This window comes from Sorex fumeus, unplaced genomic scaffold, assembly GCF_029834395.1.
Source record: "Sorex fumeus unplaced genomic scaffold, SorFum_2.1 ptg000072l, whole genome shotgun sequence".
In the NCBI taxonomy this organism is placed as follows: domain Eukaryota; kingdom Metazoa; phylum Chordata; class Mammalia; order Eulipotyphla; family Soricidae; genus Sorex; species Sorex fumeus.
Genome location: NW_026606129.1, coordinates 52,634,214 through 52,647,427, shown reverse-complemented (window position 1 = coordinate 52,647,427; position 13,214 = coordinate 52,634,214). Strand labels below are relative to the sequence as shown.

Genomic DNA, 13,214 nt, shown 5'->3' with positions numbered 1-13,214 from the left:
CCTCAGTAAGAAGAATCAAGGTTCTTCAGAGACAGCTTATTTCAGGGACGGGACTAGGGGTGTACAAAGTGAACCCACAATTTCTTCCTGTTCCAGAAAGTAAGGACCAATAGAAAAGTATCAAAATGATACTGCAATCAGCTTAAAGAAGCTCCCAGTGGTCAAACCTGGGGAAATTGGGCGCCAAAATTTTAAATGGCTGTAACGAGACAGCCAATGCCCTGAAGACGGTGTGAAGGGAGCACTGCCTTGTGAGCAGCATGGGGAGCAGCAGCCCACATGAGGGGACTCTAAGGCACTCACAAGGGTCCTTTGCGCATCCGGGGCGTGCTCATGGCCCACTGCTTGATCTTGTTCAGGCTCTGCTCGTTGATAACACGCTGGCCCTCACAGGGCATGCAGTCCACATACAGATTGTACAGCAGCAGCGCCTCCGTGTTCTTGCGCAAGTCGTTGGCCTGGACCACACGCTGGGTGAACACCCGGGGGTCCTCTGCGCAGAATAGCAGCTGGATCCGTGGCACCCAGTACTGGCAGCTCATGAGGGGCTTCCTTCCTGGGGGAGGAGCAGGTAGGGGACAAGGTCTTGTGGTTTTCCTTCTCTGACCCCATGAGTGTCCCACATCTCATCTGTGAGCTGGGAAGGATGACCCTCCCCTTGCTTCCGCATCACTGTGCAAAGAGAGAACCAGGCTGTGAAGTGACATTCCTGCATGCCCCACCTGGGGCAGGTGACACTCATCAGTGGTTCTCAGGCTCCCTCCCCACCTCCCTCCCACAGCAAACCAAGGCACACTCAGTGATGGGGCCTCTGGTTCTCAGGGACCGGAGATAGCCACAAGTCCACGGAACAAGGGGGGCTACAGACTTGGGTCGGGGGTAAGGTCTGCCTCATCCCAGGCCTGGCCCAGGTAGGGCCCAGAGCGAACCTTGAGGTGTCATGCCGCCATTCAGGATGGGTTCCCCCATCTCATCCCGCACCAAGCCGTGGTCATCTGTCTTGTGCACCAGGTACAGCTTCTTCTCTGGGTCATAGTCTAGGACCCCAACTTGGCACCATTCATACTTCAGCTGGGGATTTTTGGGGTCCTCTGAAACAGGAGGGAACTGCACGAGTGCTCCCTACACGGGTCTCCACGGCACTTCCCCCCAGGATGACCCCCTCTGCTCCATCAGTGTGGCTCTGGCTCCCTCCCGGCCGCGCCAGCGTTGGAGGAGCTGCAGGCAGCTGAGAGGACCTCTGGGCAGAGACATGGACCAAAGGGTCAGACAAGAGGCAGGACAGAGGCTGGAGCAATAGCACAGCGGGTAGGGCGTTTGCCTTGCACCCAGCCAACCCACGTTCGATTCCCAGCATCCTATATGGTCCCCTGAGCACCGCCAGGAGTAATTTTTGAGTGCAAAGCCAGGAGTATCCCCTGTGCATCGCCAGGTGTGACCCAAAAAGGAAAAAAAAAGAGGCAGGACAGTCTCAAGTGGCATCCCGTGGGGATAGCTGAGCTGAACCTTCAGGGATGAAGGCCCAGGGTGCCAGAGAGGTATACATAGCAGGTAGGGCATTTGTCTTACATGCAGCCAACCTGGATTTGGTCCCCAGCATCCCATATCCTTGAGTACTGCCAGGAGTAATTCCTGAGTACAGAGTTAGGGTTAGAGCTGGGAATAACCCTTTTACTGGTCCCCTAATTGCTGGTTTCCTCCCTACTTCTGCACCTTCTCCTTGGAGAAGCAACTTTGCCAAAAGGATGCCTTTCTCCAGCTCCTTTGCCTGTGTCCCTCCCAGGGCCTACAGTCCTGACTCTGGGGCCTCTTTCTGCCTCTGGTGTCCGCACACTAATGTCCAGCCCTCAAGGGCAGGCAGCTTTGTCCTATCTTGTTCACCACAATGTCCTGCACCTAAAACAGAAACTGGAACTCCTTAGGTCCTCAATAAACTTTTGTGGTAGTAAAACACACATGGCACAGGGCCTTACAGAGATCTCAAAGCAAAGTGGCTTAAAATAGACCCATGTCCCTGCAGACTGGGCTCAGGGAGTGAGAAGGGCTGAGATTCAAGAAACGTGTCCCATCCAGTGGCCTGGGTGGCTTAGCAGTGAGGCAACATTTGTGTACTGCCACCATTGGTTTTTCCTTTTCCCTCCCCTTCCAAGCATCTCTCCTTTTAGAAAGTGTGACCTTCCTTGGAGCTGGAGAGACAGCACAGGGGTTAAAGCACTGAACTTACACACAGCTAACCCATGGTCTATCCCCAGTATAATCAATGTATGGTCTCCTGAGCCACGCCAGGAGTGATCCCTAAGCACTGAGCCAACAGTAAATCCCTGAGCACTGCCAGGTGTGGGGCACACACACACACACACACACACACACACACACACACACACATTGAGAGAGGGGGGGTGGGGGGAAGGGAGAGAGAGAGAAGAAAATGTGAACTTGTCTAGGCTAAACTTAAAGGAGAAGTTATGACATGTCTCCAGCAGAAAACCAGAAATACTCCTTGTTCATTTTCCTCCCTCTGCTGCTGTGGCCTCCCTCCAGGACCCTTGGGAATGGGTTAAGCAGAAGCACTTTGAGGAGGTTAGCACTTGATGCCTTTCAAATTAATGCATGGTTGTGGGAAGAGGTGAACAGAAGCTTTCTCAAAAGAGACATACAGATGTCCAAGAGGTGCATGAATAAAATGCTCTTCATCGGTCATCATCAGGGAAATGCAAATCAGAACAACACTATCACCTCACATGGCAGAGATTGGCACATATCACAAAGAACAAAAAACAACCACTGTTGGTAAAGGCCCTCTATCACAGCTGGTGGGGATGTTGATTGGTCTAGCCTTTTTGGAAAACAATGCAGACACTTCTCAAAAAATCTAAGAACTGGGGGGGCCAAAGAGATAGGAGGGCAGGTAAGAGGCTTGCCTTGTGTGCAGCCCACCTTTGTTTGATCCCCCGGCATCCCATATGGTCCCCCAAGTCTGCCAGGAGTGACTTCTGAGCACAGAAACAGGGGTGAGACCTAAGTACAGTCAAGTGTGGCCCAAAAACAAACAAACAAAAAATTAAAAATTAAATAAAGAAAAAACAAACAAACCAGGAACTGAGCTTCCATATAACTCAACAGTTCCATTTAACTTCATATTACTCAGCATCTACCCAGAAGGGTTCTAAAACTCTTTTCAGAAGAGACATTTGCATCCCTATGTTCACTGAAGCACTATACACAATAGCTAAAATCTGGAAACAGTCCAAATGCCCAAGAACAGATGATTGGATAAAGAAAGTATGATACGGCTTGTCCTTCAAGCCCCAGTTCTGCCTTGTGTGTCTTGCTTGCTTATCTCAGGTTCTTTGCTTGCCTATTTCCACTCTAGAGAAGCCCCTGTTCTCTTTTGAATGTGCATTTCTCTCTTTCTTTCCCCTCACATCTTTCTAACAAAAAAAAATCTTGCTTCACCATTTCACCTTATCCTGAAGTTTTGTTCTGTAAGTAAAAGGCTATAGACCCCACAGTGCCTGTGCTGAGGTTAGGAGTGACCTGATCCACTGTCCACTGTCCTCCTGTTGTTCATCGATTTGCTTGAGCGGGCCCAGTAACATCTCCATTTTGAGACTTGTTGTTACTGTGTTTGGCATACTGAATGTATCTCGTGAGGGTGAGATACTCTGGGTAGCTTGCCGGGCTCTCGAGGAGGGGCGAAGGAATCGAACCTGGCTCAGCCCGGGTTGACTGTGCAAGGCAAATGCCCGACAACTGTGCTATCTAGGTGAGGAATTTCCCCAAGGGCTCTCGGCCAAGGTGTGTGGAGCAGAGAGGTAGAAGCACTCTTTGCTTGAGTTAACCTCCCTTGCTCCCCACTTTACCAAGCCACCAACAACATTAAAAGATGACCCAGGGGCTGGAGCAATAGTACAGCGAGTAGGGCATTTGCCTTGCATGCAGCCGACCCGGGTTCAATTCCCAGCATCCCATATGGTCCCGCTATGCCAGAAGTAATTCCTGAGTGCAGAGCCAGGAGTAACCCCTGTGCATTGCCGAGTGTGACCCAAAAAGCAAAAAAAAAAAAGTGACCCAGATGAGATTAACTTTTATGTATGTAAAACTCCAGAAAATACAAAACTCACTTGGAAGAACTGTATAAAGGGTCTCCCTGAAAATTACTTGGGACTTGCTCTTCCAGCCCGTCTTCTCCCTTGAATTGTATTTTGCTTGTTTGTCTCTCTGATTCTTTGCTTGCCTATGTCCACTCTGGAGAAGCCCATGTTCTCTCTTAAAAATGTACTTCTCATAATAAACATCCTTGATCTACACAAAATTTAAATTAAATGTATTTTACAATGATCTAAAAAAAAAGACTACAAAAGAATAAGAAACTATTTTCAAAATCCATGTGTAATCAAGACTTTCAAAAAATACGGTTTTATAATAAAATTTGTTTGTATGTAAAAAAATGTACATACTTTCTCTTCCCTCATATCCTTCTAAAAAAAGTTTCAATTAAAGAAAAATTATCTTGGGGCTGGAGAGATAGCACAGCGGGTAGGGTGTTTGCCTTGCACACGGCCAACCTGGGTTCGATTCCCAGCATCCCATGTGGTCCCCTGAGCACCACCAGGAGTGACTCCTGAGTGCAGAGCCAGGAGTAACCCCTGTGCATCTCCAGGTGTGACCCCCCAAAAAGAAAAAAAATGGTCTTGATTCACAAAAAAATAAAATAAATAAAAATAAATCAGGATACATATATACAATGGAATACTACTAGGCAATGAGAAGAGAGGGAAAGAGCAGAGGAAACCATGCAGTGTGCCACCGTGTGATGGAACTGAAGGGTTCCATGCCGAGTGAAGTCAGTCAGAAAGGAGAGGGCCAGACACAGGAACAGACAGTCAGCTTTCTCCAGTGTGTGGTATAGAAAGCACACGGTAAGGGAATAACAGATACACAAAGGAAACAGAAAACTAAGAACTGGTTTCTAGTAGGAAGCTTACCACAAGGGAGAATGAGGAGGGAGCAAGGAGAGGCACAAGGACGTGGAAGTGGGTGGGAGGGCACTCTGGGTGGAGGGCATGTGCAGGAAGTCTAGTGCATAAGACCCTACCAATAACCGTTTTGTAAAGCACAGTGCTTAAGATAAAATGGCTGTAAAAAGTGAATGCATGGCTGGGGAGATGGCTGGAAGGGCTCATGTGCACCCTTTGCATGCACGAGCCCCAGGTTCAATCCCAGGCAGTGCACAGCCTGATCCCCCGAGGCCTGGAAGCAGCTCCTGAGCACTGCTGGAAGCTTCCCCAAAACCCAAGCAAAATAAATAAAGTTAATGCAGCCCCCAAACCTTTTGGTTTTATCACCAGGAATTGGAGATCTGGGAGCAATTGAGCTAAATTATTTTTGTAATTAAGTCCAAAGTAAAGGGAACATTTTGGGCTTCTTGTCTAGTTTGGAGAAATTGATTCTGGCATTAACAGGTTTTTAAATCAAAGCATAAACATACAGCCTGCTCCATGGCATCTCCGTAGGCCCCTGGCAGCTGGCAGCACTCCTTCCCAGCTTTCCTCCTGCTTGCATACTGCCCGAGGGGTGGGCGACACAGTGTACAACCTTATGACACAGGAGGCCTGCATGGAGACCAGTCACAGGCCGGGGGACCAACTCTGGACCTTGGCACTGCTCCCGGACAGCAGCATCCTGGGAGAGACCCCAACGCCCTGAGGGAAGCCTAGAGTCAAAGGTGGAGTAAGGGGACTCTGTGGGGACACAGACAAGGCTGAGAAGTGGTAAATCTCTGCAGCATTTATGTCAGGGGAGGTGAAGGTAGGGAGGATTGTGGGTGTAAGTGCATGTATATTTTTTATTTGTATTTTTTGGGGGGTAAAGGCCCTCCCGTTGATCGTCGATTTGCTCGAGCGGGCCCAGTAACGTCTCCATTGGAGACTTTGTTGTTACTGTGTCTGGCATATCGAATACTCTCGGTAGCTTGCCGGGCTCTCCGAGAGGGGCGGAGGAATCGAACTCGGGTCGGCCATGTTGGCCGCTTGTAAGGCAAACGCCCTACCCGCTGTGCTATCGCTCCAGCCCAAAGGCAACTACCTTTACCTTGCCTTTTTGGGGGGAGGGACGGAGCAATAGCACAGCGGGTAGGGTGTTCACCTTGTACAGGGCAGATCTGGGTTCCATTCCTCTGCCCCTCTCGGAGAACCCGGCAAGCTACCGAGAGTATCCCACCCACACGGCAGAGCCTGGTAAGCTACCTGTGACGTATTTGATAGGCCAAAAACAGTAACAAGTCTCACAATGGAGACATTACTAAGCCCGCTCGAGTAAATTGATGAAAAACGGGAGGACAGTACTACAGTGCAGTGCTATTTTCGGGGGGAACCTCCCAAGAAGTGCTCAGGAGGCCCTAGGGCCCCACTGGTTGGTAATTCAATGTAAGGACTGAAGATTCAGAGCTGCTGAGGGTATGGGAGCCACCCTGGAAGTTCCGGGGGCTTTCAGGTTCTACCTGGGAATGCTCAGGGGACCATGTGGTGCTGGGAATCAAACCAGGGTTGTTGCATGTAAAGTAAGTTCCTTAATTGCCGGGTGAGCTCCTGGCCCCTGTGTGCATTTGTGCCATAAAAATGTGAGTGCAACTTTATGTACGTGAGTGGGTGGGATGGGTTGTGTGTGAATGTGTGTGTGTATGTGTGTGTGTGTGTGAGAGAGAGAGAGAGAGAGAGATTATGATTCATCTCTCCATGCACAAGTGACAGCTAAGAAGTCACAGTGTCAAGAAGTCAGTTTTAGCTGGGATTTCTGTTTGATTTTGCTTTCGGGGACACACCTGGCTCTGCTCAGGGCTTACTCCTAGCGGGGCTAAGACAACCATAAGGGGGTGCCAGGGATCAAGCCCCAGTTGGCAGCACACAAGGCAAGTGTCCTACCCACTGTCCTACCACAGTGGTAATTTCTGGAGACTGGGATAATAGGGCTTGAATTGTGCACATTTCAACATTTTTGTACACGTTTAAACATCTCCAATAAGCATATGTATTTTTCGATTCACAGAAATCAAAGTTTGGCGGGGGACGGTTCTGGGCCATACCCAGCAGTTTGGGGTGGGGAGGGCACTCCTGATTAATTGCTTGGGGAATGCTTCTGGTGTGGTGCTCGAGAGATCATGTGGTTCTGGGGATTGAACCCGGGGCGCCAGCATGCAAAGGGTGTGGCCACTGAGCTATCTCTCTGGCTGAAACTATTTCTTTTTCACATTAGACAACACTCAATGGCTCCTTCCCCCACTCTCCCACCAATGCCAGCCCTGGTCCCTGCATTTCCTGAGTCTGAGTGCAGTCCATTGTCCTCTATCCCCAAAAGGGAGGTCTCAAGAGGTGGGATCGCTAGGGCCCAGCTCAGCCCAGGAGTTCATGGCAGGCTTGTGCTGCTCACCGTGCCCCAGGATGTCGTCGGTGGGCAGGAGGGCTTTTCCAGGCACAGGCTTCCTGTCCTGAGACCCTGGCTCCAAGCCCATGTTGATCCACTCTGTGGGAGTTCGGCAGTCAAACTCCTCATTGTCAAATACCTGAAGGAAAGTGACAGACAAGGGCCCAGAGTATCTGAGCACGCTGGGGGGTGGGGTGAGGGACCTCCCCAAGCCCAGGAGCTACAGATGTGGGGAGCCCGATGCTGAGCCCCTCTTGACAGCTCACAGTGAGCTTTGGGGGCCTAACTCTGAAAGTGGGGACCAGAGTCCAACCAGTCTGGGTTCCAGGAACTCAGAGCAGCTTTCAGCTCAAGTCCAAGGGAACAGGTAGACCTGGGCTCCCCGGCCCATTCCTGGAGTGGAGGACACTCCAGGTAGTCAAGAATCACCTGCAGTGGGGACCACCAAGGAGGATATACTCAGGGTCACGGAGAGAAAGGGCTGGAGGTTAGTGGACACTACTCACCCCCAGGACTCAAGTTGCCCATCAATACCCATCAGTACCCTCAAAGGGGCCACAGCAATGACCGCCCCCATTTCACATCTCAGGAAGCCTGCACATAGATGAAATGTAGCTAAGAGGGACTGGTGGGGTGGGGTCAAAGGTCAGCCTTCCAGAGAAGCAGCTGAGCTTCAGTGTCCCCCGGGGTCCGGGCACCCCTCCTGCCCCTGCCCTAGAGTAATCTGATTATGCACTTGTCCAGTTTGACAAGCCAGTGCTGGTGACAGCCACAGGGTTCAGGTTTGACTCCCCCATCATCAGCTGGACTCACCTTCAGGGGTAGATAGGTGGGGAAGAGAGGGTCATGGCCCTGCTCAATGGTCTGAGGGTTTTGGGGGTCTAGGTGCCTGGGCATGAGGTTGTTGGAGTCGATGCCCTCTGCAGCCAGGAGCTTCTCAATGTCCAGGCTCATGTACAGTCGCTTCCTCCTGGCCAAGACACCAAGAGGAGTCAGGACCCATGGCTGAAGTGAGGAGACTGCCATGTCTCCAGGGCCCCCAGGGGCGCAGGTGTGGCCTCTGAACCTCGAGCCTCATTAGAAAGGAGTCTGGGGTGAGGGGTGGACTCAGAGGCCCCAAATTTCCTCTGTCCTGCCTGCCACTGACCTTAATTCTACCTCCCAATTCCACTTCCTGGATAGAAGACTTTGTTTTTATTTGGTTTAGTCTGGGTTTGAGTTTTGAGGCCACACCTGGAGGTGCTCAGGGGCTACTCCCAGTGGTGTCAGGGGCACTGTGTGGTGCTGGGAATCGAACCCAGGTCTTGGAATGCAATGCCTGTGCTCAGCCCACTGAGCGCTCTCTCTCTCTCTCTCTTTCGCTCTCGTTCTTTCTCTCTCCCCCTCTCTCCTTCTCTCCTGTTCTAGATTTCTGTGAACAGGCCTTGGAGAGATAGTATAGCAGACTAGCCTCCAATCTGGGTGCAATTCCTGGCACCCTTACGGTCCCCTGAACGCCACCTGGAGTATTGCTTGGTGTGGTCCCAAACTCCCCCCCAAAATAAAACTAAAATAGACTTTTGTGCATAGACGCATTCAGGAAGGGAGGTCACTTTGCTGCCTGTTTGCCCCACCACCTGTGGTGTGCGCACTCTGTAGCCCACTGTCTGTACCTCTCGATCTCAATCTTGCGGGGGCACTGGCCGGTCAGCACCAGGAAGGGCACCTGCACCTTGGGCTCGTAGGCCTGCAGCGGGAAGTCAGTGTCCGTAAGCAGCTGGGTGGTGGCCCCCATGCGCTGCTTCTCCAGCATGTCCTCAAAGTTCTGGGGAATCTCAAAGGTGCTGACTGCAGGGGGCGGCAGCAGAGGACAGGCAGGGACTCAGGCCAGAGCCCACAGCCCCAGGGCCAAGCACCAGGCAGATACCAGAAGGGCAGAGGGAAGCTGAGAGGAAGAACTAGGCCCTCTGCACCCCCAGATCAGGGGCTTTGCCCCTCTCTCCCTATCCTGCTCAACAATTCCCCCTCCAGGCTGCCCCAAACGCTGACACCAGGGGCCATCACTCAAGCCAGGCAGCAAATCAAAGGAGCAGCAAGGATCTAACCAGCCTTCCTGGATCTAACAGGAAGGTAGAGTGGGCGCTCCCTGCCAACCCAGCCTCTCCAGAGCACCCCAGAGTCTAAATACAGTGATTCAAGGACCTTTTTCCAGCACAAGTATCCTGGATACTGGTGGAGCAGGGGTCACAGAACCTGAGGCCCGGGTGAAGGAGGAGGCAGGGGGATGGGGGGGGCCCTCAGCTCACAAAATGACCCGCCCTAAATACCAACCAGGGCAGAAAGAGATTCGCAGAACCTCTCTGGGGTCAAGAGGTAGGCAGTTTGCAGAAGGACCCATCCTGGAGGTACCTCAGGGGCCCCACAAAAGCCTGCGGAGGCTCCACAGAGGCCACTGCCTTCAGCTGAAACCCACTGTCTTACCAGGGACCGTGGACCCCACCCCAGTTTTCCAGATCCTGATCCCAGTCCTGAGCCTCCAGGCCGTAGCAGCCTGATCAGCCGCCAGGAGGCCCAGTAGAGCAGGCAGGCAGCACCGCTGCTGGGAAGGGGACCCCTGTGAGGCACCCCCATTCCTGTGACCCACCCCCTCCACCAGCAGCCTGTCTCCCCCAGACAGAAGTCCTGATTCCCAAGACCCTGTCGCCGCCCCCGGGAAAACTGACCTTTGGGGGTGAACTCGTTGAGCTCGGCCACCCGCAGGAGGTCCTGTTTCACCATGGGGCCACGGCAGACCTCCTGAAAGTACACCCAGAGCCCTGAGACAGCAGAACCCCGCAGGGACACGTGGACTCTGGGAAGGCCCTCAATGCCAAGGTGCATCCCAAGGGCACAGCGGTGGGGCTGACCCAGTGAATGGGCACAGTTCCTGCCCAGAGGCCACAGGAGTAGCAAGGAAAAAGCTTTCAGGCCCTCCCATGTGCCCAAACAGCTGTACAACACCCCCCTCCCCCCAGACTGTTCTGGCCGGGGCTGGGTCAGCACGGGGTTCAGGCACCACCAGGCCAACAGGGATCTCTGCAGACCTCCCTCCCAAGGTCCCTCTTTCACCCTGAGTGCAGTGAAGACCAACCTGTTCTCACCTTTCCCCCACTCAGTCCCCTAAAAACTTCCTGGGGCTGACCAGGGTCAATGAGCCCTTCTCTCTCTCTCTCTCTCTCTCTCTCTCTCTCTCTCTCGTCTTCCCTTTCATCTTCCCCCACCCCCAAGCCCTGCTCCCACAGTCTACCCAGTTTCTCCTCCCCAGTCATGCCCGTCAGGGATGCAGGCCTTTCTGCTTCCTGTTTCTCCTGCCTGGCATGCCTTCCCTCACTCCCACCCACCCTGCCAATCTCTTCTATTGCCCCAGGATGCCCACATCATCCAGATTCCCTCCCCAGTCAGAGTTGAGGAACAGACTTCCCATCCAAAGCCAATTCCCATTATAAAAGGGACACAGATGTCCCAACTTTGGGCTGAGTCCAGGGACATTTCACATGAAAAGGCTCAGTAAGAGTTGTTGAATGAACGGACAGATGGATGATGGACGGTCAGATGGGTGGGTGGGTGAGTGAGTGAGTGAGTCAATAGATGGATGTAGAGGTAGGGTGTGTTTCCAAGTGGATGGTTGGGTAGGGTAGGTAAATGGATGGATGAACAGATGAACAGAATCCACAGGGAGGGCTGGGGCTTAGTAGGGGGTGGCCATCACACTCACCCCAAGTTGTTCCAAGGATCCTGGCGTGAGGATATCAGAGTAGAAGCCACGCTGCTTCATCAGGGGATACTTCTTGTCATGGCCCATTAGGGGCAACTTCCGAGGCTGTGCCAAGTCTGTGGGAACGACTGGGGTCACCGGCAAGGGCAGAGGGAAAGGTGGGGGTCTGGAGTCAGGGGTTAGAGAACTACTCCCTGCCACCACATCAGGGTCCATGATGTTCCTCAAGCCTTGCTCTGGGCTCCTCTCAGAGTTCAGAAGGCTCCTCCGGGCCCCAGGAAAATCGAAGCTCTTCTTCCCCTGGGGGGCTTTGTCTTCTCCCTGAGGCTGCTCCATGCTGCTCCTGAGGCGATGCCTGTCAGCACACCTAGAAGACAGAGGCACCTCCGGGCTCTTGCAGACCTCCACTCACCCTCCCCCCCCCCCAGGCGCCAGCATATGGGAGACCTTATCTGCTGCTCCACACATCTCAGCCCCTATGCTGGTTACAGGGAAGAGGAAGGAAGGCAGGAGGAAGGGATTTCTTCTTCATCTAGGCAAAACACAGTGCCAGGAGGTTCCCCCCAGCAGACATTTGGTGTTTCTTGGATGCTGCATATTAAAGATGAGCCCCAGAGTCAGGACTGAGAGGGGAGAGTGCATGGTTCCACAGATGCCCCCAGCAACTTCAGTACTTACTATGCCTCCACTTCCCAGAGAGAGAGAGAGAGAGAGAGAGAGAGAGAGAGAGAGAGAGAGAGAACTAGGTTTCTCACAAGGAGAGAGGAGAAGGGACCTGTATGGTTGTCCCCCCCTCCCCCAGTTACTTTTAGCCAGAGGCAGCTGGGGAACCCTGAGCTCAGCCTGGCCTCTGCCAGCCTGGGGTGCGAGTCTTTGCTGAGACCTGAGAGGGACCTCTGGGTGCCCGCTGCCCCATGCCTTCTTTTGTGGGCTCTGCTGGGACACACCCCTCTCCCAGCCCACTCAGAAGGAAATGGCTCCAAAGGCAGCAAGTCTGCCCCATGCAGACACCGTTTGCCCGAACCACAGTAGCTCTCCTAGGCAACCCACAGCTGCTCTCGCTGGTGAGGCGGCCAAGCGTATCCTAGACCATGTAAGGGCTGCAGACTGGAAGGAAGCTGGGGTGTCCCCTTGGAGCTGGGACTGGGTCTCCTTGTGTGATTCTGTGTCTGTGATTTTGTTCACAGTGTTCACAGACATAGCAGAAGCCTGTGGGTTTGCAGCCACAATGAGCTGAGGCCCAGTAGTTCTGGGGCCCTGGAGGGAACTCTGGGAAGCCCTGGGGACAGGTCAGAATACACTTTTCAGCACAGGTTCTTGGAGGCAGCCAGCCACAGAGGGTGCATGGGGGTGCAGAGTTTTGGGTTAGAAGGAATCAAGCTGGTGGAAGCTGGCTGGCCTTTGGGCTGGGCCGGGGGCTTCTTGCCAGAACCCCATCTGCCCTTTGTGGTCCTTCAAGCAATCTAGTCACTGGTCTCCCCTTTTTCAGAAATGGGCTCAGCAGCCGTAGGCTACTGCAGCATCACTGGGGAACTCAGCTCTAGGCATCCCTGCCCCCACTCCTCTCTTCCGGCCAGTACAGCAAGATGCCCAGAGGGCCCCTCTCCAGCAGTTCCACAGGGATGGCAATGGTGACAAGCACACCGTGCTGCAAGCGCCTGGCTCCATGGTCCTGGGAGGGACGGCGAGGCGGTACTGCTCAGTCCAGCCCTGATTTCCTTTTGTTAAGACACCCCCTTTCCAGCTGAAATTTCCAGTGTTAGTTTTTGCCCCTCCCCCCCACCTTTATTGGCACCAGATTTCCACAAAAAGCTCTTCTTCCCCAGAACATTGGTCAGTTCCTTGTCATGCTTCCCTGACCCAAGATTTCCCTGGTGATACATTTTGAGGTCCTCAAAAGCCACAGTGGCTTGGACAGGGCTTGCTCATCCACAAAAAAAAAAAAAAAAAAAAAAAACCTCTGCAAATGGGGCTGGAGCCATAATACAGCGGACAGAGCACTTGCTTTGCACACACTCTTGTCCTCAGAGAGGTGGGCAGTGTGCACATTGCCCACAGA

At 52.9% G+C, this 13,214-nt stretch overlaps 1 protein-coding gene across 1 annotated transcript in view; it reads right to left on the bottom strand.

Annotated features, from left to right (window-relative positions):
* Positions 1-11,491, bottom strand: part of DNAH1 (dynein axonemal heavy chain 1) — a 61,091-nt gene extending 49,600 nt beyond the window's left edge. The window contains exons 1-7 of the mRNA XM_056129699.1: positions 11,156-11,491; positions 10,125-10,197; positions 9,075-9,249; positions 8,236-8,392; positions 7,429-7,561; positions 930-1,091; positions 304-556 (exon numbers count right to left, since the gene is read on the bottom strand). Of these exons, the coding sequence (XP_055985674.1) occupies positions 304-556; positions 930-1,091; positions 7,429-7,561; positions 8,236-8,392; positions 9,075-9,249; positions 10,125-10,197; positions 11,156-11,491 (1,289 nt within the window). The remainder of the gene's footprint in view (positions 1-303; positions 557-929; positions 1,092-7,428; positions 7,562-8,235; positions 8,393-9,074; positions 9,250-10,124; positions 10,198-11,155) is intronic.
* Between the last annotated feature and the right edge of the window lie 1,723 nt (positions 11,492-13,214).